Genomic DNA, 22746 nt, shown 5'->3' on the forward strand with positions numbered 1-22746 from the left:
CCACTGTTCAGGCAATGCCCTAGGCAGCCTCCCAGCACTGATTCTGCTCTTCTGTTTCAGATTGGCAGCAGTGATGCAGGTTGGACCCTGGGCTACATGCTGAACCTGACCAACATGATCCCTGCAGAGGAGCCGGCCGGGCCCCCTCTCTCCCACGGCAGCTACGTGGGGCTGATGGTGCTGTGCTCCCTTGTGCTGGTGTCTGTGCTCCTGTTTGCCTGGCTTCTCTTCCACAAGCCCAAGTGCCTGCAGAAGGGGATTGTTTAGGAAGAACCTGAAGGCGAGAGGAGCCATGTCATCCTGGCTGCTCAGGGCTAGGAGACCCCAGCAGAGCAGGCTGTACTGCACAGTCCCTCTTACCGAAGCTTCTGACTGTACAACAAGGGCATTTATTTCTTCTGAATCACACTTGCACTGACAGATGTTGGGACATCAGGCTCGCCACCTTCTCTGCCAAGGACAGACAAGCTCGTGTCCCCTCCTTGAGTGGGTTGTACTTTCATTCAAGGAAACTTTGCTGCTTGTTGGTTTCTGCCTTGTGCACAGCATTATAAAGAGAAAAGTGGGAGCAATCTTTGGGAGCCAGTGCTCCTGCAAGGGTTATCTCAGGGTCACACATCCCACTGAGCTCTTGGGAGCTGTCACATACAGGGTGATCCTGCTGCTTCTCTGCTGAAGCTGTTCCCAAGAGCCCTTTCTGCACCAGCATGCCTCTGCTCACCTCCCTGCACCCTGAGCTCTAGCAGCCCTACAGCTGGGTACAGCTCTTGCGCCTGGCTGGCCCCTGAAGGTGGGTCAGGCTCCCAAATGCCACTCTGGGAAAAGAAGGGATGAGGATGAAGAAACCGAGCATGCTTGTGGTCGTCAGCCCTTAGCTGGGCTCTGTCTGCTGTCAGCTCCTTTTGCAGGTGGCAAAATGCCTTTTCCCCACGTCTTCCTGATGTTGTTGCTGGACCAAAGCTGGCTCACTGTTGCACTGAGCCATTCCCGTGTCCCTAAGGTACATCAAGCCACAAGTTCCCAACCAGGCATTGCTGCTTTTTGTAGGAAGAGCTTGTATTGGCCCAGGTTCCTTGGCCAGTAGTGATTGTCTGTGCCTGCAGGGACTCTGGTGTGATCAGTGTGCCCTCAGGTATAACCCACTAAAGCAATCCAGGGTCACTGTGCTGATAACACAGCACCCTCCAATCTAGGGAAAGTGTTTATTAGTTAATGTTCCTGTAGGCAGCTGGCAGTAGTTAACCAGCATGAGAATGCACAGATAGAACCACTCTTTCCACCAGCAAAATTAGTGAAGATTTGCCTTTCCTTTCCTCATAGCACAGGCTTATCCTATGGCCACAAGACCCAGGGCTTGTGAGTGCACATACTGCAGCCCACACAACTAGGACGATGCCACTGATTGAGTTTATGAATCACTTTCTTCCATTTTTCCATTTCTTGGTCCAAAAAAAAAGAGAGGTAAGTCAGAAATCCATTTTTTAAGAAACACTCAGAAACCACTGGTGCCTGTCTACCTCCCACAAAATCTCAGAAATCTCTTCTCCTAATGCCCTTGCGGAGGCAAGAAGAAAGCAGATATTGCAGAGAGGAAGGCATAGCAAAGACACACCTCCTTCCCCAAGCAGAGGTGCAGGCAGTGTGGAGGGGTCAGGATGTGCAACCCCAGCAATGCCTTCTCCTTCAGGCAAGCACAGACACAGAGCTCTCCCACTCTGTCCCTCGGCATAGTCCAGGCCGGAAAATGTCACCCAGTTATTTCTACTTCATGCCTGGAAGTAGAAGTCCTAATATATTGAAGGACCTAAAGGTAAGGGAAAAATCTACCCTGTCCTAAGGTCTTTGGGCAGATCATTGTTCTTCCAAAAACCTGTGTCTTATTTTTGCTCTGAATTAGGTGGCTTCAGCTTCTGTTGGATCTTGTTCTGCCCATTTCCAAAAGACTGAGTAACTCTGCTATTAAAATCCCTTTTTCTTCGGTGGTGCTTGCAAGTTGTCATTATATCATATTAAAATAGCCTGGTTTTCAATCTGTAAAGTGGTCTCTGCTGACCTCACTTGCAGCTCTCGACTCCACTTCTTTTAAAAGTTGTACATCTTTCTGAAACTTGGACACCAAAGTTTTCAGCAGGTAGTTGAGTCACTAATAGTGTACCTATCTGGTTTTGATCTATGCCTTATGTTATCCATTCATATATCTCTGGTCCAGGTCTGTTCACTTAACAGAAAGTTTCTAGGCTTTTGAGTCCAGCTGGACTGTTGCAACTTGGTCTTTTTTCCCAGCCATGATATTTCAGAACAGCCTCTGTCTCACATCCTACATCACTGTCTCTCAATATGAGCCATTTTTCCTTCTGTGTGGCTCCACTGAAACACATATTATTCAAAGAATATTGCCCCAAGCAGATTATCCAGTTCGATCTGCAAATGACCTTTCACCAGCAGTGAGTCCACTGACCAGTTTTTGTTTCTCTGCAAATACTCTGCGATGTCGGAATTCAGCTAGGGATGCAGCCTCCCTTCTGCTGTTTGCAGCAAAGACAGGTAGATGAAAGATGAGCAGCAGGTTTTGGCTGGAAGGCATTCAGGAGAAACGTGTGATCAGAGCTGCTTCTGCTGCCCAGACAGCCTCATCTGCAGCACAGCCCATCACATGCCACCTTCCTTGCATATGGAGCCCTTGTAGCAGAACAGAGCCATGGAGAAGCTCCCCAGGTGAGCTGGTGCATCCGTCCTTCCCGGGAACAGCATGGAAACCTGCAGGGTGGCACTACCTCTCCTGAGACCTCCTTGGGGATCTGGCAGCTGCTCAGTTGTGTCCGTGATGAGAACTGGCAGATCCATTAGGACATGTCAGAAATTGATGCAAAAACTTCATGTGGAAGTTGGTGTGGAAAGAAAGCTTGTTCCAGTCTGGTCTTCTTGTCCCTGCTAAGGATTTATGTTAAAGGAAAATGTCAAATATCTGGGAGAAGAGCTTTTACAATGTTTTGTTTCTTCATTGCAAGTCCCATAGTATTAATACTGTTAGCTCCTGATTCTGGAGCCAGATGAGCAGCTGACATCTTCACTTGCTCCTGCTATCTTAATTATCTCACTTTTTGGTTTGAGTTTTGGGGTTTTTTAAGCTTTAAACATGACTTGAGTGCAACCAAAAGGGCCCAAACTAAGATAAATGCAAAATATGTTACAATATTTTTAAACCTTATGACTTTTAGACCCCATTCATAAATCAATCTCTCCAGGATAAGAACTTCTGAGGTGACAACATGCCAGTTGAGCAGCCTGAGGCTTCAGGAATTGATTGACTGAAGGCATCGTGTCAGGGCAAGACCATTGCATGTCACTCCCTGGTAGTGAACATTCACAGAACTGCCTATGATTGTTTTCTCTATATTTCTTCTGTTATTGCAGGACTTTATTCATGGAGGCTACTCAAAATCTTTGGTCAAAGAGCTCAAGTTTATGAACATTCATTTTTTTGCTTCTGTGTTGCATCTGATCTAGCTGTATTCAACTCAAATGTGTGTTCCAGAGCCACCCAACATGTACATGAAGACCATTAATGATAGTGGAGGGAGTTTCCAATATGCCAGTAATAACGTACCATTTCTCATGTTAATACAGTTGATCTGCCTCATTGATAATTATCTGTGCCTTATTTCTAATTTGATAGCTTCTGGCTTTAATTTCTAGACACTTCCTGCTTTACCATTTTAATTTTCCTGGGTAAAGCATCTTTTAACATCACATGTTCTGTCTATCACGTATTTACTCACTATTCAGCTCTGTGCTGCCAAGACGCCAGACCTTGGTCTCTCCTGAAGAGAGAGCTCTCCTGGGCTCCCAGGAAGCTCAGATGTGCTGCAGCAAGGTGGGATGAGCATCTCTGGTTTGGGTTCAAATGTTGATTGGTCCATTTTTGGGGAGGTTCCTTGCAGAGGGAGTTGATAGCTTTGCAGGGTGCAAGAGCAGCCTGGTCTCGCTGGGACTGATGACCTCTGTGAGCCCTGCCATGTTCAGCTGAGTGTCAAATGTGGGGCAAAGCTATTGGAACTTGTCAGAAGAGAGAGCCCAGGTACCTGCAGCACCCTCACCTCTTGCAGGAAAACTGCTCCCCACCACAGGCTCTAAGTACCTTAGATAAAGTTGCTTCTCCTCTGTGCACAGGCTACAGCAGATTCCTCCAGCCCTACAGCAAAGCACAGCGGGGCCTCCACTTGGAAGAAAGCTCTCAGAAGTGGGGCCATCACCTCTGCACTGGAAGGCTGATTTGAAGTGTTGGCACTGGCCAGGGCTTTCCAGTTTCTCCCAGAGCAGTTCTGGGCCGGATGTGTGCCCCTTCATTCTCCACCCCAATTCTTCCCATGCTCTGTGCCAGGCAGGATGTGCAGGCTCTGCAGGGCTGGCAGCTTTGACGCAGGCTCAAGAGCCTGTTCAGGAGGGACTGGGGAGAGCACACTGAGGACAGTAGTCCCTGCCACCCAGGCCATGTGTTTTCTTTCTGTGGCCCAACCCTGAAGAAATGGATCTTTGTTTTGATGCACACACAAGCCTCTGTATGCTTATCATAATAAAGACTTCTGAACTGGCGCCAGAAAAGTTTTCATGCTGTTTTCCAGAAGATGGGAGTTTGCCAGTAGTGGAATGGAGCTTCTGGCACTAAACATGGAAAAGTCCTGAGATGTGATTTCCTCTCTTGCCAGTTCCCTGATGCTCTCCTAGGCCAGCTCTGAAGGTCCCAGTGGATGGGTAGCATCCCCTCCTGGTAGAGAAATGCACTGTGGTCTTTCCCAGGCTCTGGGCACCTCACATAGGTTGCCTCACTCCTGGGAAGGCTGCTACTGCCCAAACCACATCTTTCTTTGCCTTAGCTTCATCCTGACCTCCTCAAAGCAGTTTGTTCTCCCAAGCTGTGAACTGGACAGAAGCAGTCCTCTGTTCTCATTTTCCCTCTCCCTCCTGCAGGCAGCCCCACTGGCATTGTGCTGGCACTGCAGCCCACCTTTCCACCCCCCTAACAGGTGAAGGACAGTGGGCCTGTGCCCCTTGCTCACAGGGCTGCGTGTGTCCGTGTGCAGCCACAGCCACAGCTCTGCCAAGGCAAACAATGCTTGTCACAGTTGTTTTTTTTTCTTTCAGCAAGAACTCCCCACAGTTTGCTCATTCTTATGGCTATTAGCTTGAACTTTCCTCAAATTTTCCAATCTTCCTCTGTTAACAATATGGCCAGAACTAAAGTGAACCCAGCAGATGCAGTCTTTCCATGGTCAGTTCCAGCAGAATCAGCTCCTTGCTGCCTGTGCCCACCAGCAATGCAAGGGTGGGGAGACAGGCCTTGCATTCACATTCCTCTCACTCTCACCTCAGTGGCACAGAGCATTCCTTCTCCCTTCTTTCTCCCACTGCCTCAAGGTCTCTCCATTTTTGAACATCTGGGTGGGGGGTGGGGGAGTGTATGATCCATCCCAGATGTATCAGCCGTATTTTCCAACTGAAGTTTTTATTTACTTCCTTCACTGTTTCTAAGTCCTAATGTCATCTATTGTTTGCTTCTGCTTTCATCGGTGTTTTCAAATATGTCAAAATTTATTATTGTCATTTTCCTAGAATATGTAAAGCCATGCTAGGTCAGATCAAATAGGCAGGGCATTGGCACTCGTCTCCAGCTGTGTGGTGAGCAAGGATTTAGAGGGATAGTTAGGGAAACAGCACAATCCTTTTCTTCTAGGCATCAGGGGCTTAGGAAATTTGTGATCAAATGATTACCTCAAAATCTGATAACTCTGACTCTGTTCTCTATGAATTCATCTTATCCTCTTTTGCACTCATTTAACTTTCAGCTTTGATGATGTAATTTCAGGGTGTCTTTTGTGCAAAACTCTTTCCTTTTGTATGCTTTAAGCCTGCTGACTGATGACAGGCTGCCTCCATCCCTGTGCTATGGATAACACTAACCAACTCTCCAGACCTAGTAGTGTGTGAGATGTGTTCTCCACTCACATGAGATTTTGCCCATGGCTCCTTTTTAGGCTCTAATGCTCTGGCATTTCTTTTTTTACTGTTGTTTCTCATATCAGTGTTGCTTGCCTCCATAGGAAAGTGAGAGTTTTCCTCATGTGTCCCTTGGCAGCACTGCAGTTCCAACTCTGCCACTACTGTCCCAGGCTACTGAAAGCAGCCTAGGAAGGGAAAGGGGAGGGTGAAACTGGCCAAACATGGGGCTTGCACTATTTTACTATAGCCCTGCCTAGCACTCTCTGGCTGCCAAGTAACACTGGGTAGTGCTGGAAGCCTGCCCATGACTCTTTCACATGGCCTTCATTGCTGAAGCCTGGGGAAAGAGCAGCTCCGCGGGAACCCAGCAGCCCTGGGAGCAGGGATGTGAAGGAGGTGAAGGCATTTCCCACTGCTGTTGTGGGCTGCCAGCTTTGCAAAATACCACCAGACATGTCTTGCTGCAGAGACAAGAACTGTCCTACCATACCCATGCTCTCCATGCCACAGCTTCAGCTACTTTACCTTGGTTTCTGGCATGTGCTGGGAGAAGCTATCACCTCCAGCACTGACTCTTGTTAGCTAGCCACAGATGGGTGCAATGCCATTCCTGCTCCTGAACGTGTGGTGCTTTCAGACTGGCTGGCAAGCAGGGATGGGGGGATGGGGCTTACCTGGGAGAAAGTATTAATATGGTTAGTGCTATCTCTATGTATGTTTAATATTTTCCTTTTTCTCTTCATGTCTTCAAAAGGGTATTTTTTCAAAAACAGGGGTTAAGAGGGAACTGTGCAGGTGGGGCAGAAGACCAGGAAAGCAGAGGATCAAGAAGAGAAATTATCACTATGATGGTGCTGGGGCAGAAAAATGTTGAATATGGGAAAGTCTGAGTAAGCCAAGTCATAAGCAGGCAATCCATGTGCCTTGACCACCAGCCTGTACTGTCTGCACCAGAGGCTATCAACAGCAGCTAGAGGCTATAAACAGGGACTCCTTAGTTTTACCAATGGTCTTCCTGGAAACTGAGGTAGAAAGACAGCAGCCCAAGCAGATGTGGAGAACAGGTACAAAAGCATTGGGAAAGAATGCTTTGCTGGGTGAAGCAAGCCTTGACAGAAATTAGAGCAAGGCAGCACAGATCCACCTCAAAGGGATCTGAAGGGAAAGCAAATGTTTGGCATGGCACTGAGTATCCCGGGCAGCCCATTACTGGCGGCCCGAGGAGCTCCTCTCTAGCATGGCCTGGATATAGCAGAATAGCATCCTCATGTTACCCAAGGGGGCCTTTCTCTTGGACTGTCCAGCCATGATAGTAAATTTTTCAGATGTTTGTGTTCATGTTTGGTCTCTGTGTCGGGGTTGTTCTAGTAAATACCTCTGTCAGAGCCACTAGGCTGCTGGAGTTTTAGCCTTGAGGGGCAAGACTGCAAAGCAAGGCTGCCTCTGGCAGTGGGCAGAGAGCAGGGTCCATGAGGTGTCTGCTGCTGCCCACTGGGATAAGCATGGCAGAGGGGTGGAGAGGAACCAGCTTCCCCTATATCCAGAAACAGTTTGTAATCCTTTGTTAGCAGACAGCAGGACGTTTTCATTTGTCTATATGCAGTTAAGCAATGTCCTCCTGCCCAGCACCTGTCAGAGATCTTTCTCATGCCCCCTCCCAGAGCAGGGCGGGGTGATAGCAGACTGTTCGAGCGGAACTCTCCGTGATGGTTCCTGATCAGCAGACAACTCCTGCGTTACATCCCACTCTGCTCTTCCCTCCCCCTGCACCGTCCCAGCTCGGCAGTTCGGGCAGCCAGCTGTGGCAAGGGCCATGCAGCCATGCAGTCCCTGCCTCTGTTTATCCCGGGAGCAATGGGACCGCCGGGTGAGCAGGGCCGGGCAGAGGGGCCGACTGACCCGCGGCGGTGCCTCCGTTTCCCCAGGAGATGGGGCAGGAGAGGAGGCGCGGCGCGGAGCCGGGTCCGGACTGCGGGGAGGAGCGGAGGGAGCTGCCCGCGCCGGGCAGGGCTGCGGGGATCGTGCGGGCAGCGCGGCCGCCCCGGCGCTATCCCCATCCCCCTGGGCTCCTGCCCCACGGGAGGGTGACGGGCACAGCAGAGCCCCCCGCCCGCCGGCCCCCTCTCCTCTCCTTTCCCCCGCCCGCCGCTCCCCGAGCGCTTGGCAGCCCCGACGCCCTCCGCAGCCAGTTTTCCAGCCCTGCGCTTCTTCTGCGGTGACAGCCAGTGGCTGCGGGGCCCTGTTTGCTGTCCAGTTAATAAGTGAGCTGGAGCGGGGGGAAACTTCTCCGCCGGAGGAGAGCGGGCTCGCCGGGGGCCGGCGGGGCGGGCGGGGGGAGCATTCCTGCGCCGCGGGGCCCCGGCGCGCCCCGCTCCCGCCGCCCCCCGCTCGCAGGTGCAGGGGGCTGGCACTCGGCAGCTGGAAAGAGCTGGTTGGAGTTTGCACTTTAAGCTCCCGGCGGGGAGGGAGCCGAGGCTGGGAGCTGGTCCGGGCGCCCGGCGCCGCGGGAGGATGGCGCGGTGGCTGCGGCCCCTCGTGGGAGCCCTGCTCCTGCTCGAGGGGGCGGCCGCCCTCAGCTTCCTCCACCATCGCTACGAGGAGCTGGTGCAGGCCCTGTTCCGCGTGCAGAGCCAGTGCCCCTACGTCACCCGCATCTACAGCATCGGCCGCAGCGTCGAGGGCCGGCACCTCTACGTGCTGGAGTTCAGCGACTACCCGGGCATCCACGAGCCCCGTGAGTACGGGGGGAAGGGGTCAGCGGCCCCGAGAGGAGTTGGCACGCTCCCTGCCACGCGGCACTGCTGGGTGGAGGGTATCTCCCTTTCTAGGCAGGACTCCTGGCAGTGCCCAGGTGCCAGGCGGCGCGCTCTCCGGCAGGGACCCCGCAGCCGGCCCAGGGGCGCGCCCGCCCGGCCCGCACACATGCACCGTGCCGTGCACTGTGCCTGCGTGAGCTGCAGCGTGGCCCAGGCGCGTACTTTGGACGGAGCTCTGAGTTTTCAGCTCAAGCTAATGCGAGAACGCAGGCGAGTCCATCCCAGCACGCCGCCTGCCTTACCACGCTCTCCCTCCCAAAACAGTGTTGTCCAGGCGAGGAGAGCAGCATCCACCCTCTGCCCTGTGCTGCTGGGTAGTGACAGGACAGAAAGTGTTCGGCCCTTCCTCCTGCAGACGGCAAAACCAGGAGGACAGCGAGCGGGGACCTCAGCAGAGAGGGCTTCGGGCCTCTACAGCGCTCGCAGCCCCGTGGGCAGTGCAGCCCCAGTGTCAGGCTGGTCTCGGGAATCGCCACCTGCTGCCACGTGGCCCTGTGGAACCTTGGCAGCGATGGCCCCGTGAGCTGCTGCCTGAGCAGCTTGGAGATGCTGCCGAGCCAGACCTTGCTGGCAGCCAGGTGTCCTGGGGGGGTGAGGAGAGCAGCTGCCTCTCCAGGCTGGGGGGCTGCACACAGGGCTCCCTCGCATCCCTGCCTTGTGTCCCTGAGCTGCAGGTAAGGACAGAGCTTTCTGCAGGATCTTTTGCCTTTTCAGGTCCTGGCTGATGTGATTAAACGCAGGGGCTGATAAGTGCAGGCAGCCTAGTCACGTGGAAAACTGCCAGCAGGGCTGCAGGGGTGTGCAGAACCTGTGCCCCCCTCTGAGGAGCAGCCCCTACAAACCCCACAGCACCCCATGTCTGGCAGCACTGCTCTGGGGGCATACTACTCCCATCCTGTGCCCATAGTATCATTTTCAGGGGTGCCAGGAGGTAGGATGGGAGGCTTCCCACCTTGACTACCCCTGTGACAGCCCTGTTCAGCACTGGGAAACCTGCGTAGCACTGAGGGCATCTGGGGTTCCTCCACAGTGTATCAAGGGCTGATTCAAAGCACAGAGTGAGCAAAGGGCACTGGCAGTGCACCACTGGATTTTAGACTTGCAGAACCACATGAAAGCAGATGGAAAGGCTGTAGGAGATGACTCAGATACCCCCTGCCCCAGGCAGGCAGCATGGACATGTGGCCCTGCTTGTAGCATGGGCCACTGTCAGGCTGGCACTTTCAGCTTGAGTAGCATGTGGAATTTGGAAAACTGTGGATTTCCTTGAAGGACATGAAAAGTAACTCTGAAAAGCAAGCTCAGAGTCAATGGGTTTACATGCAGTAATTAGAGTTTGTGTGCCCATATACATAAAGTTTAGGCGTTTGCATACTGTAAAAGGCTGACAAATCCTGCTGCAGACTCAACAAAGCAGAGAATCCTTGCTGAAACCTTTTTTTTTTTAAAGGCTGCACATATGCCCAAGATTCTTCTGTATTTTCTATAGCTGGATTATCTAACTAAATCACTTCTTATGTCCCTGAAATCTAATAAGATCAAAATATGTTGCTCACCTCTGGTGTCTTGCACTGAGACACAGCAATCAAAAAACATGGAAAAGCAAAATCTTTAGCTTGAATTAGACCTTTTTTTTTTTTTTTATGCAGCAAAGGCACAGGGGCTTTTGCAAGCAGCAGCTCACAATCTGGGGATGTGATGCCTTTTACCCCAGGATCCTGATAGACATCATACCAGGCAGCAGGGCTGCACTCTGCCACTGCAAGTCTGATCCCTGCTGGTGTCCAGAAAGCTCACAGTGCAATAGGAGTCTCAAGATCCGGCAAGCCAGGATTTGTAACAACACTTTTTTTTTCCTGAATCTTTCATGTGACAGCCAGGCTCCCTTTTTAACTTAATTCCCCTGTTGTCTTTCATTCTACCAATGCTGGCTCCAGCCTGCAATGTGACATTTTATTTTCCCACAAGTAACTGCTTTAAAAGGCCTCTGGGAAAGCACAACCTGTCCCTCACATGTCCTGCCTCTCCTTCAGCAAAGCAGCAAGTCCTGTTCCAGGCACTGTCTGCCTGTGGTCTCCAAGTCTGTATTTTGAGACCTTATTTTAGAAAAGCCAGTGGCAAGAGACCTTTTTGGTCATACTGGAGCTGCCTGAGGGACGGTTTGATCCATATTCAGCTCAGCTGCTGAGGGCTTCTCCAGGCTCTTTTCCCTTGAGGGTGAGGAGGGCCTTAACCTTGATATTGGAGGCAGGTAAAGGGGAAGGAGAGATGCAGAGCTGGGAATGGACCATGCTGGTGAGGGGCACTGAGAGCAAATGTAGAAGAGCAGAGGTGGCAGTCTGTCCCCTCCACTGCCACCTACCCCAGAGCTCTGAGGCCCTGGCAGCCTGGGGCAATCCTGCCAGTGCTCCCTGGTCCTTTTGTGCTGCCTTTCACCAACCTAAGACCAAACCACCAGCAAATACTCTTCCTGTGTGCTCCAGAGGCCCAAAGCAACCTGGAGGAGAGTCTGAGCTGCTCTCAGAGTGCTGTGCAAAATGCAGTGGAGCCCATATGAGAACTGTGCCACTCTCCCTTGTGGGGGGATAGAATGTAAGAAAATTAAGATAGTGCAGAAGGTAATCTCACACCTGAGGAGTTGCAGCTGTACTAATCCCCAAAGATTAGGAAGAGGCCTGCCCTTAATAGGCCACAGCTGTGTCCAATAAGAAGAGTGCTACAAAAGAGTGGGTTAGTTGGGTGAGAAGAGAGTTGGAGTTTGTAGGCTGTGCTGTGAAGAAGAGGGGGGTCAGTGTTGTGAGGAGCTGCCTGTGAGAAATCACTGAGAAGTTATGGAACTTTTGCAATAAGATGACAACTCTCCCTCACTGAGGTTTGCATTTTCCAAGGGGAAGGGTCATTTTAGACCATTTATTGAGTGTTCCTTGGGCTTGCCTGGGGCTCCCTGTGGTAGGCATTTGCTCTTCCCCCCGTCCCAGCCCTGGCTGATGGTGTTGCTCTCTTGCTCTCTCCAGTGGAGCCAGAGTTCAAGTATGTTGGGAACATGCATGGGAACGAGGTGCTGGGCCGTGAGCTGCTGCTGCAGCTCTCAGAGTTCCTGTGTGAGGAGTACCGCCGGGGCAACGAGCGGATCACGCACCTCATCCACGACACGCGCATCCACATCATGCCCTCCATGAACCCCGACGGGTACGAAGTGGCTGCCAAGCAGGTACCAGGCAGTGATCATCTCCTCCAGGGTAGGGGCAGAAAGCCCTTCAAATCCCTTTGGGATCCTCTTCACTGCAGCTAGAAGGAAGGGGGGATCCTTTCTTTTCATGCTTTGCCAAATTTGTCCCTGTCAACTGCTGTTGTTGCTTGTCACCTCCTTATCGAGAGCTTGTGCTATGTGTCCTGTTACAGGTAACCTTGGCAGATGATGGAGAAGACTTCCTATACCTGTCTTACTCTCCTTAGAAGTTATTTGTCACAGAAGGGTCACTGCAAATCCCCTGCCCTAGACTGGGAAAGTGACAGCTGAATGCCACTGTCATAAGCATGCAGAGACATGAGATGGGGGGTGGAAATAAGGCCCTGAGTTCTCCTGAAAAAAAATCACCCATTTCTTTGTGCTTCTAGACTTCAGGGAGATATTTGTGGCTCTTTCAGCTAAAGTAAATTGTTTATTTGTCTTGTGGCTTACTCTGTCACCCTGAAAAATGAAGATACTGTTATTGATTTTTCCTGTCAGTGCCAATACTCTTTATTGCCCTGCCAGCAATAACACATGTTGTAACTCGTAGGCATTGAAGTGCTTTTACAGTGGCCATTCTCTGCTTCTCTGATGCCCAACGTGACTGCACCCAACCTGTACTCACCCCTGTGATGCATCTTTACCCCACAGGGCCCAGACAGCAATGGGTACTTGACAGGGAGGAACAATGCCAATGGAGTGGACTTGAACCGCAACTTCCCTGACCTCAACACACTCATGTACTACAGCAGGGAAATCAGTGGGCCAAATCACCACATCCCACTGCCTGACAACTGGAAAAGCCAGGTACCAGTCTGGGATACTGTGAGGGCTACAGCATCCTCTTAGAGTGTCTCAGCATGCAAGCAAATACACTGCCCTTTGGCTTGCACAGTGCTTGTTTCCCTCTCTGAGCCTTCTGCCTGCAGAGAAACGATGCAGTCTGGTCCCATATCACATCTTGCCCCTCTGCCAGGAGAGGCTGACATCACAACCAGCTTGGGAGAGCAGGCTGCAATGCACAGGGCAGAGGAGGTGGCACATACTAGCTAACACCTGTGCCTCAGGTTTTGGGGTTTAGCTGGGGGAGCTGCTTTGTGTATCAGGGCAGTTGGTGGAGAACAAAGGAAGCTGCAAGAGCTGTAGCAGACACATTGCAGGACAGGGTCTGACATGGTCAATCACACCACAGCCTGGCATGGAGCAGCAGCTGGCACAGTGGTCTCTTCTCCCTGTCTCCTTCTCTCTTCTCCTTACAGGTGGAGCCAGAGACATTGGCTGTGATCCAGTGGATCAGCAGCTACAACTTTGTGCTCTCGGCCAATCTGCACGGTGGAGCAGTGGTGGCAAATTACCCCTATGACAAGTCCCAGGATCAGCGGTTCAGGAGCCACCGGCGCACGGTCAACACGCCTACCCCTGACGATAAGTTGTTTCAGAAGGTGAGCACGGCCACGCTGGGCAAGGACATTCCCTGGCAGGGTGCAGAGCAAGGGCTGGACAGGAGCTCTGGTCACTGCATCATGCAGGAGCTGAGCCAAGAAACGTGTTGGAAATAATCATTAGCAGACTACAGCATTTCTGCTAGCCACTGGCTCAGGAGCCAGGTCAGGACAGTCCTACCACAGGGACAGGCCATGCTTAACTCTCAGGGGCCCCCTCCTTGTACGTGCTTGGTTTTCCCATAACCTAAATACCACTGGTATACTCAATAACAACCTGCTCTTCCAAAGCTGGAAGCTGCACTCAGCTTTGACACACCATCTTAGAATGCATAGGGTTTTTTTTTTCCTAGAGAGCTGATGGGAGCTTGCTGATACCAAGATAAAGGAGGTGGGTGCCCAGCAGGGGCTTATGGATGGCAAAGAACAGCTACAACAAACAGCAAGAGCTCCAGGAGCATAAGCAGACAGCAGAGAATGAATGAGTCTGTGCTGTTGATCCTGTTAGTGCTAGCTGAAGCTTGTGGTTTTTCTTCATTATCCCAGAAAACAATGCCTTCAGTCACTGCTTCCATTAGGAAATACCCAGCATAAGAAAAAAGTAATTCTGCCTCAGAACAGTTAATGAGAAAAATAAGTCCAAGCTGGAGTCCAGCCTTTTCTGGAAGCAGAATCTGCAGGGGCTTGTCAGGACCTCCTGGGATCACGGCTGTGCTCAGACCCAGATGTCAAGATGCTGCAGTCTGGGGCGTAGGCTAATGATACCCACATGGCCTCAGGACTCAGAAATGTAGAGAAGTAACTGTTTTCCTGCCAACAGAATGATATTGCACTGTAATCTGAACCATAATAAAGGGTATAGAGTTTGCCTTAGAAAATGCAAATGCCAGTCTCTCTTAAACCGTGTCTTACGTAAAGGACTGGCTTTGGATGCAGCAGCCCAGTTTTAGCCCTGCCTTCATGTCTAAAAATAAACAGTAATCTTAATAAGGGCAACAAACAAGTCGTTGCTAGAACCAGAACTTGCACAAACTCTTTCCTAATAGAAATTCCCCTGATATGTAGCTGGTATTTGCCAGGACTGATACTGGTTGCTTTTCTTCATGTAGCTTTTTCCTCTATTAGTGCCATTTGCTGTGTGGGGCCAAGTGTCCCCATATAGGTCCAGTGCCTTCTGCTCGCTCCCTTTTCAGTATGAGCAGGGCAGAAGCCCTTTTGCCATCAACAAGCTTCCAGCTTGCCAGGTTACTGCTCTGCCTTGTAGTCTTGTAGAGGTCCTGGGCACCTCGTGTTGTGTTTTGTGGCAGTAAAATGCAGGAACTCTCTCCTGTCTGACTTCCCTCCCGTGGTCTTCAGCAAAGGAGGGAGCATGTTTTGTCCAGAACCAGGCAGGTTCTCCAGCCATGTGGGGCTGGAGCAGTGACCACTGGCTGCTCTCCCTCTAGCTGGCCAAGACCTACTCATATGCCCACAGCTGGATGCATCGGGGCTGGAACTGCGGGGACTACTTTGCTGATGGCATCACAAATGGGGCATCCTGGTACTCGCTCAGCAAAGGTAAGGACTGGGCCAGTGAACCCCCCCCCACAGCTAAAAGAGGTGAAGGGATAGACAAGAAATCTCAGGACAGGATGGGTTGGGGAAGGACTATGGCAATAGGATTGTGCCCATTACTAGATACCATTCTGGTGTTTTGTATCTCAGACCAGGAAGTGGCTTGGGAAAGAGCCACAGAAAAAGCCAAGGTCTGCAGAGACCTTCATCCTTTGTGCTTCTAGACAAAGGAAACATTAATCTGCTCGTGTATTTGAAAATCCTATGGTGTAATTCCATCAAAACCCAAAACTGTTACCAAAGGGAAGGCAGCTGCTAGTTCCTGAAAAATCTCATTAAAAAAGGTGCAGTGAGGAAACTGAAAAATCAACACATAAGACTAGACAAAAGATTGAAGAGGAACTGGAAGAGATATATAGGCCCCCTGTGGTACCAAACCTCCCTGGGCTTCTGAAGGGGGGGTTAATGAATGATCCAGCTGGAAGAGAGAGTTGGCAGCTACAAGGAGAGAGCTGTATGGGTGGAGAAGGCTCTAGTTGTGCTGTCATGCAGGGAGGAGGCTGCACCTGTGGTGCAGAGAAGGAGAGTGAGGTGGTTCTGGTCAAAGAAAGATGGGCCAGGATGACTGGGACATAGGAATAGGAAGGGAGCCATGCCCTGGCCATAGGGTATTCTTCTCTTCCAGGTATGCAGGACTTCAATTACCTCTACACCAACTGCTTTGAGATCACCCTGGAGCTAAGCTGCAATAAGTTTCCCCCTGAGGAGGACCTGGAGAGGCAGTGGATGGCCAACCGGGAGGCCCTTGTTGCTTTCATTGAAGAGGTAAAGGGACAGTCCTGAGACCTACACCCTTCTGCAGATCCCCATGGACCCTGGTGATAGGGGACCAGTAGGCACCAGGAGTGGAAGAGAGTTGGTTATGGAGATCATGGGGTGCTCTTGTTGGTGGTCTTTGGGGAAACTGTTGTGTCCTAGACTGGCTGTGGTGGGGACAGCCAGGATCACCAAGGGTACAGGGAAAGGTAGGGTTGTCCCCAAAGCTCTGCCCTTCTCAGTGATACCCTCTTGAGCAAAGGAGGGGCCTTGACCCATCCATCTCTCTCCCTCCATGCAGGTTCACCAGGGCATCAAAGGGATGGTCTCAGATGAGAACAACAATGGCATTGCAGGAGCAGTGATTTCTGTCCAGGGAATCAGCCATGACATCACCTCTGGTGGGTTGTCGATCTGCTTATGTGTCCGAATATGTGAGTGAAGCTAGCAGGCAAGGCTATACTATGGGAGGCCATCATGGTTTGCTTCCCAAAGACACTAGAGAAATATAAGCCTATCCTTATCCTTGACCACGGTGGGCTTAGGAACGCCTAGGAAGGACAGAGGTGAGAACTGGAATGGAAACCTTATTGTAAAGGACTTCAGAAACTCAGCTCTATTTTATCTGGGAGGGACAATTGAGGGGATAATCTACTCAAGCCTTTAAGTATCTGCAAAGAGTTGAAACAGAAGATAGCAAAGAACAAGATGAAAAAAGAAAGAATAAGATGAAAGACTGAAAAGTTCACGCCAGACTGAGAATTAAGTGCCACTTTACAGTTACCCAGGTTGTGGTTGTTTCTCCCTTGCTGGCCAATTTTAACCTCCTTTCCATGAACACCCTCTTCCAAGCAGATGGAACACTACAGACTGCCTGCAAAAAATAGCTGATATTATAGCTCTTCAGAGGTCAGATTTGAAATCATTAAAGCTCCTTCTGGCTGTAAGTTTGTGAGTCAGTAACACTAATACTTGGGACTTACTATGCCAACCTGCATAGGAAAGGGGACTGTGGAAGAAATAGCAGAAGAGCTGGCTGTCAAGGGCCCTCTGAATTCTTCTGTCCAGCTTGGAGCAAGATTTTCCCCAGCACTGGCTCTGATCAGCCACTCCTCCCTCCAGCCAATTCTCACTGACCTCAAGGATGGATATTTCACAGCCTAACTAACCCTGTACCAGGGTTCTACCACATTCAGGTGAAGCTGCACTCCCAGCTCCACTCTGAAGCAATTTGCAATACCTATCCAGTTACATAGATGGGATTATACTCAGATTTCCAAAGTGATCCATAATGTGGTGTTACTTCACTGTTGATCATCCCCTGTCCCTAAGCACACCAGAGCACAGTCTGTTAAAGTGCTTCTGAGGCTTTCTTATGCAGGGAGTCAGGGAGCAGCTGAGCTAATGAGCAACTAAAACCTGCTAACCTAAAAGTGGCAAAATTGTGTATGGTGGGAATTAGATTGTGTTATGCATAAGGAGTCAGACTGGAGCTGTGATTGTCCTTGGGTCTGCTGTCATCTGACTGGTGAGTGCTCAGCTTTGCAGCCCCCCTAGACAGCCAATGCTGCTGTACAGTCCCCTTTTATTTGGCTTTTACTTGCAGACTGACCTCTCCATTGCACTAATGAGACATCACTTGCAGTATACCAGTGTGAATCCAGCCTTGAGATAGCCAGCAGATTTGGGAAAAAAAATCTGGGTTTTGAAGGCTGCACACCCTAGAGGAAGTAACTCAGTGAGAATTACTGGTATGTCTATTGCTTTGCTCCCTGTGCATCCTGAATGCTTTCTTTTCCTACCTTGTGTTCCAGGTGATATGGGAGATTATTTCCGGCTGCTGCTGCCTGGCACTTACACTGTCACAGCCTCTGCAGAGGGGTACCAGCCCCTGACAGTCACAACAACAGTGGGCCCAGCTGCACCTTCATTGGTGAGTCAGGCTGCATAGTCACAAGGGTTTCTCAAAATATCTTCACCCCAGGGAGAAAGAAATGTGGTGGGGGATGTCTAGTGAGCAGCAGAGAAAGGAGATAGGATGTAGAGCATTTCCAGAGGCTGTAGATTATCTGTTTCAGCAGACAAGGCTCCACACAGCTCACAGCAGTGAACAGAGTGAAGACAATGCCATGTGCCTCTCAATTCCTTACTGAGGCCTTGCAGCTGCACTGGGCTCCCGTACCAGCTTCTGTGTCCTTCTGCCTCTTGGCCATTGGAGATCTTCTGGCTGGCTGGGACTGCTGCTCTTCAGCTCTCCCTCCATCCTCTTCACTCTCCAGGATGAGATGATGTAGAGGCAGCCTGGGTTCAGTTACTCCTCCAGCTTTGTGGGTTTCAGCACGCTGCTATCATCTACATTCTGCCTGGGACCAAACATGTTATCAAACTCATAGCAAGAGGCTGAAGTCTGCCTTTCTTTTTGCTGAGAGCACCAGAGACAAATGGGAACTGAGTGCAAACAAAGCAGCCAAGCACCTTCAGGAAATGAAGTGTTCTTGAGTCACTGGTGTGTCTCCTACAGCACCTTCCTGAGAGCTGGCTGGACAGCTAGAAATTGGTTGTAAAAACAGTGGGTGGTGATCCCTGCCCCTGTTGCTGCCTTGTGAACATGGTGGAACCACAGATGCAGGCTCCTCAAGAGACCAGCAGGACTGCCCCAACCCCCCCCATCTGCGGCATCCTGGCACATCATTTGCTTCACTCTATGTACACTGGTCAGGCTCTGCTGTAAATACACTGTGGTTGTTCTCCCACCTTCCATTGCTTCATCCCACCCTGCCCAGCCTCTGAAGTTCTTCCAGAGCTGCCCTCTTCTCAGGATTAGAAACCTTCTAATTTTCGTACTAAATTTATTTATGGTCAGTTTATGCCTATTTGTTCTTATGCCAATGTTGTGCTTTAAATAGCTCATTTTCTTCCCTGGTGTTTATTCCCTAGTATATTTATAGGGAGCTGTCAAGCCCAATCCTTTGTTTTGCTAGGTTAAGCACCCAGCTCTTTGGGTTTCCTTTTTAAAACAGATTTTCTTTTTACTGTGTTACTGTAGAAGACTGATTTGTTCCCTGATGGTCTGATTCTTGCATATCTCCTCTCACAGCAGCCCTCCTTTTCCAGCCTCCAGTTCCCATTTCTGCAACACCTCCCATACTCACTCTTCACCCCATCCCTCCCCCAAGAAGCCCATGCAGTCCCATTCCAGTTTCACTTTTCTGTATGGCCTCCCTATTCCCCATTTATCTGATGCTGTGTTTTGCACGCTCCCTGTCCCCTTCTCCCTCTTGTACTGCTTGTGTGGCTGTAGTGGATGGAAGTTTTTTTCCTGAATTTTTTTTTGCCTGGGTCCACTGGGAGGACTGGTTGCTGAAAGACTGATTAAGCTAACAAGATGCTTAAAAAAAAGTCTGTCTTAAACCATCCTCTGTATTAAATACTCTCAGAGATGCAAAGCAATGCTATGTGTCCACTCTCTGGTGAGAAAAGGAGAATAAAGGACATAGCTCAGTCCCTTGCCATTCACAGCTCATCTTCCAAACCATCCTAGGACATCACATAGCCACAGGAGCAACTCTGCATAAGAAACGTAGTTCATTGTTAGTACATTTTCCACTGGAGGAAAAAAATTTGCAGCTGCTTCAAGAACTGATTTCCTTTAACAATGGCTGAGACCCCTTATTGTTTGACTTGGCCCCAGAGTCCCTTGGAAGGTAGAGGCAGGTCCGGCAGAGCACATACACTGTGTTAAATGCAGTTATCTTTATTCTTTCTCCAGGTGCATTTCCAGCTCAAACAAGAAGCGGTGAGGAAGCCTGCGGAGCGTAAAGCCTCAGGCACACGGATGAACAACAAAGCCCTTCAGAAAAAGGTGGTGCCAAGAGCCACCCGCAGGGGGACCTAAAGATGAGGACAGCTCATTTGGCTGAGAGCTGGGGAAGCCGTTTACATGAGGCCTGGCTGATCACTCCAGCCAGTGAACTTTCCAACAGTTCAGCATGAAACTAGCCCAAATTATTAAACAAGGAAGTATTTAATCCCTGAGCAAATTGTGAAGTCATTCAGAACAAAGTGAGCCTGGGCTACACTTCCCTGGGCATTGTGTCTGTGGGTGCTGAGTTCTTCTCCTGCACTTGCTCCATATCAGAGAGCTCTGCTCCCTTTATTCCTGGACTGTTGCTACAGCCCACATGAAGTGCCACGAGTGCATACCAAGGATGATGAATCCAGTCCTTGGAGTAGGCTGCGCTCAGAAAAGGAGCACATGAACAATAGTCCTCTGGGGGGTGCAAGTACCGTGCTTCGCCCTCAGGTAAGGACACTTGAAAAGGTTGCTTTTACTGCTAGGCCTAGGGTTCTGAAAACCACAAAGCCCAGAGCTCCAGGCACACTGCAGCTGTGTGTGCCTGGATGCAAAAGGCATCCCAAGGGGAGCACAAAACAGCCACAACATGGCTGCCTCCACAGCTTTTTCCTTGGAACCGACTTTAGCCCAAGGCTGCTTTTACTGCCAGACCTAGGGTTAGGGTTCTGGGCTTTGTGGTTTTCAGAACCCTAACCCTAGGTGGAACCCTAACCCTAGCAGTAAAAGCAGTCTTGGGCTAGAAAACATGGGACTGTCTCAATTCCAGTCTTCAGGGCAGGGTCAGAGTAGGGAGACTCCTTCCCTTGAACAGGACAACCAGCTCCAGAGGCCACATCAGTCACCCTTGCAGGCTGCTGTGGGGTTGGCAGTGCAGCAGAAAAATTAGTCTCAGTCACAAATGTTTCCCCTACAAAAGGGTTCCTGCAATATACAACCCTCTGGATGTCTCTCTCTCTGGGCTGGGATTTGTCCAGTTCATTCTCCTCCCAGCTCTGAATATTTTTGTGTTGAACAATTTGGTAGAGCTCCACTTGGCTGTGGCTGAGCTCTCCACGTGAAAACATGGTTACAAAACGTTCCTGAGGCAGGATTTTTTAGGATACCCCTCAATCACGTGCGATGAGCTTTGCCCCCAGTGTTGCAAGAAGGTTGGGCTAAAAAGGGCACAACCTTTGGATGTAACATCTGCCAGATAGGGATTTCTTAGGCTTCTGAGGCTTCAATCAAGGCAAAAACAGTTGACAGGATTGTGTCAAAAGACACAGCTAACAGTCAACCTTCCCCATCTTCTCTGGGCCACTCATGATTTTGTAGACCTCTTCCCCACCGTACATCCTTCTACCAAGCTCAGGAGTTCCAGCCTACAGTTTTTCACTGTATAGTCACTACAGTGATTACTGTACTTTCACTACAGTCTGTTCCCGTGTCTCTGAGCATCCTTACTGCTTGCCTTCAAACCTTCTTCCACTCTCTATTACCCTTTCTGAGATGAAAGGACCAGAACTATGCACACACTGGAAAACATTTAAACAAAGTGAAGCTAGGCCCAGGAAAGTGAACCAAAATTCTTATAAGCAAAACCGTGATGATCTTGGGAGAACCAAGAGGGCAGATTAGAGCTCTGCATGCAATGCCTTCTCATTTCTCTATCTGGGAAAATACAAATAAGTGAACTCAAAGAAAAGCAGCTTGGATGGGGATGTCAGCAAGAGAGAGTTGGTCATGGCAGTGACCTGAAAGGCTGCAGGAGGGATTGAGATGATGAAAATCACTCATAAACTTCTTTGGCAGGCAAGAACAACAGAAACTTTGGGTCAGAGGACATCTAGAGCCCTGTGGCAGGAGCTGGTGTCCTTTCTTCAGCACCAAGAAACCGTCTACAAGCAACCACACCTGCAGGGAATAGAGCACCTGTGCAGCTTCAGGCCCCCTGCCCACGGCATCGTGCCAAGGCAGCAGTGTGGGTCCCCACCTCAGGAGAACAGACGGGAATCAGCACCCAGCCTGTGCACGTACTAACACGACTCAGAGAGCCGGCATGCGACGCGTTCTGCTCACCCGCTCCTGGCTGGTGGCAAGTCAAGCTGAGATCTGTGTGGTTGCTATGGAGAACTGTAGCTAAATGCACAAACAAGTGCCAAACAGTGGTAACTGCTCAGGGGGATTTAGAGGTTCCAGGCTTTACATGTTGCTGAGGGATGGTATCCCTTGGGGCATGGAGGCTTTTTTTAGCCTGCCAGGAAATCCAGCGCGGGACCTTCTATACTTTGTATGCAGATCCTCTGTGATGCACAAACTGGCCCTCTCCATCATGGATTTCTGCTGGGGAGCTATTTGTTTTTCTCCATCTTAATGCTTTGGCACGATCTTACAATGTATCTAAGCAGCCAAGGAGGCTGCTAGCGGCAAAGCTGAGACTGCACCAGATGGACAGTGTAGACCCACTCGTCAGCTGCTGCCAAAGCCAAGCAGGCAGCGAGATTCCCACAAGGCAGCAGCGGGAAGGGGAGCCCCGGCAGTGTGTGCGAGGCGGCAGCGCTCTGTGGGGAAGCAGAAGAGGGTTTGCACAGGCAGCTGCCTGCCGGGCTCCCGGGTGCTCTGCCAGCAGCCTGGCTCGGTGCATGGCGCACGAGTGCCGTGTCCAGCCCGGCGAGGGCTGCACCCCATGGTGGGCACCCGGCGGGCTGGCCCCGTGGGCTGCCGGGGGGAATGCCTCGCAGCCCGGGGCCGCGCGGTGCTGCACAGGGCGAAGTCCCCACGTCACCGGCAGTCCCGGGCTCCCCAGGCTGCGGGCCAGCCCCGCGGAGCAGCTCCGCCTTCCCAGCGGCACCACGCCGGGCCGGGCCGGGCGGAGGCAGCCGGGCGGCGGGGCGGCGCTGGGGGCCGGGCCGGCCGGGGCCCGGGCGGGGCTGGGCGGCCGCGGGCGGGCGGGCGGAGGCGGGAGCGGGACCCCCAGGGCCGAAGCGGCCGCAGCGCCCGGAGCGGGCCGGGAGAAGGTAGGGACCCGCCGGAGCGGCCGAGAGGAGTCGGGCG

The 22746-nt window shown here is 51.1% G+C and overlaps 3 protein-coding genes across 6 annotated transcripts in view; all 3 read left to right on the top strand.

Moving 5' to 3' along the window:
* Nucleotides 1–7327, top strand: part of ENTPD1 (ectonucleoside triphosphate diphosphohydrolase 1) — a 34922-nt gene extending 27595 nt beyond the window's left edge. For all 4 annotated transcript variants that reach the window (XM_071446046.1, XM_071446043.1, XM_071446047.1 and 1 more), the window contains one exon: nucleotides 61–7327. In XM_071446046.1, the coding sequence (XP_071302147.1) occupies nucleotides 61–267 (207 nt within the window). In that variant the 3' untranslated portion in view covers nucleotides 268–7327. The remainder of the gene's footprint in view (nucleotides 1–60) is intronic.
* Nucleotides 7328–7461: 134 nt separating this feature from the next.
* On the top strand, nucleotides 7462–19885 carry CPN1 (carboxypeptidase N subunit 1). The gene is made up of 9 exons (XM_071446048.1): nucleotides 7462–8731; nucleotides 11828–12024; nucleotides 12697–12852; nucleotides 13305–13487; nucleotides 14933–15044; nucleotides 15727–15866; nucleotides 16159–16258; nucleotides 17672–17790; nucleotides 19627–19885. Exons 1-9 carry the CDS (start codon nucleotides 8509–8511, stop codon nucleotides 19750–19752), a joined length of 1356 nt encoding a protein of 451 aa, XP_071302149.1. The 5' UTR covers nucleotides 7462–8508; the 3' UTR covers nucleotides 19753–19885.
* Nucleotides 19886–22587: 2702 nt separating this feature from the next.
* Nucleotides 22588–22746, top strand: part of DNMBP (dynamin binding protein) — a 34250-nt gene continuing 34091 nt past the window's right edge. The window contains exon 1 of the mRNA XM_071446081.1: nucleotides 22588–22709. The gene's annotated coding sequence lies outside the window, so the exon portion shown is untranslated. The remainder of the gene's footprint in view (nucleotides 22710–22746) is intronic.

Source organism: Agelaius tricolor, unplaced genomic scaffold (genome assembly GCF_023055355.1).
Source record: "Agelaius tricolor isolate 1412-34295 unplaced genomic scaffold, bAgeTri1.0.p SCAF_22, whole genome shotgun sequence".
In the NCBI taxonomy this organism is placed as follows: Eukaryota; Metazoa; Chordata; class Aves; order Passeriformes; family Icteridae; genus Agelaius; species Agelaius tricolor.

Coding starts and splice junctions, on each gene's coding strand:
- CPN1 (XM_071446048.1), top strand. CDS start 8,509: ATGGCGCGGTGGCTGCGGCCCCTCGTGGGAGCCCTGCTCCTGCTCGAG. Junction 15,045..15,726: donor CTGGTACTCGCTCAGCAAAG/GTAAGGACTGGG, acceptor CTTCTCTTCCAG/GTATGCAGGACTTCAATTAC. Junction 15,867..16,158: donor TTGTTGCTTTCATTGAAGAG/GTAAAGGGACAG, acceptor CCCTCCATGCAG/GTTCACCAGGGCATCAAAGG.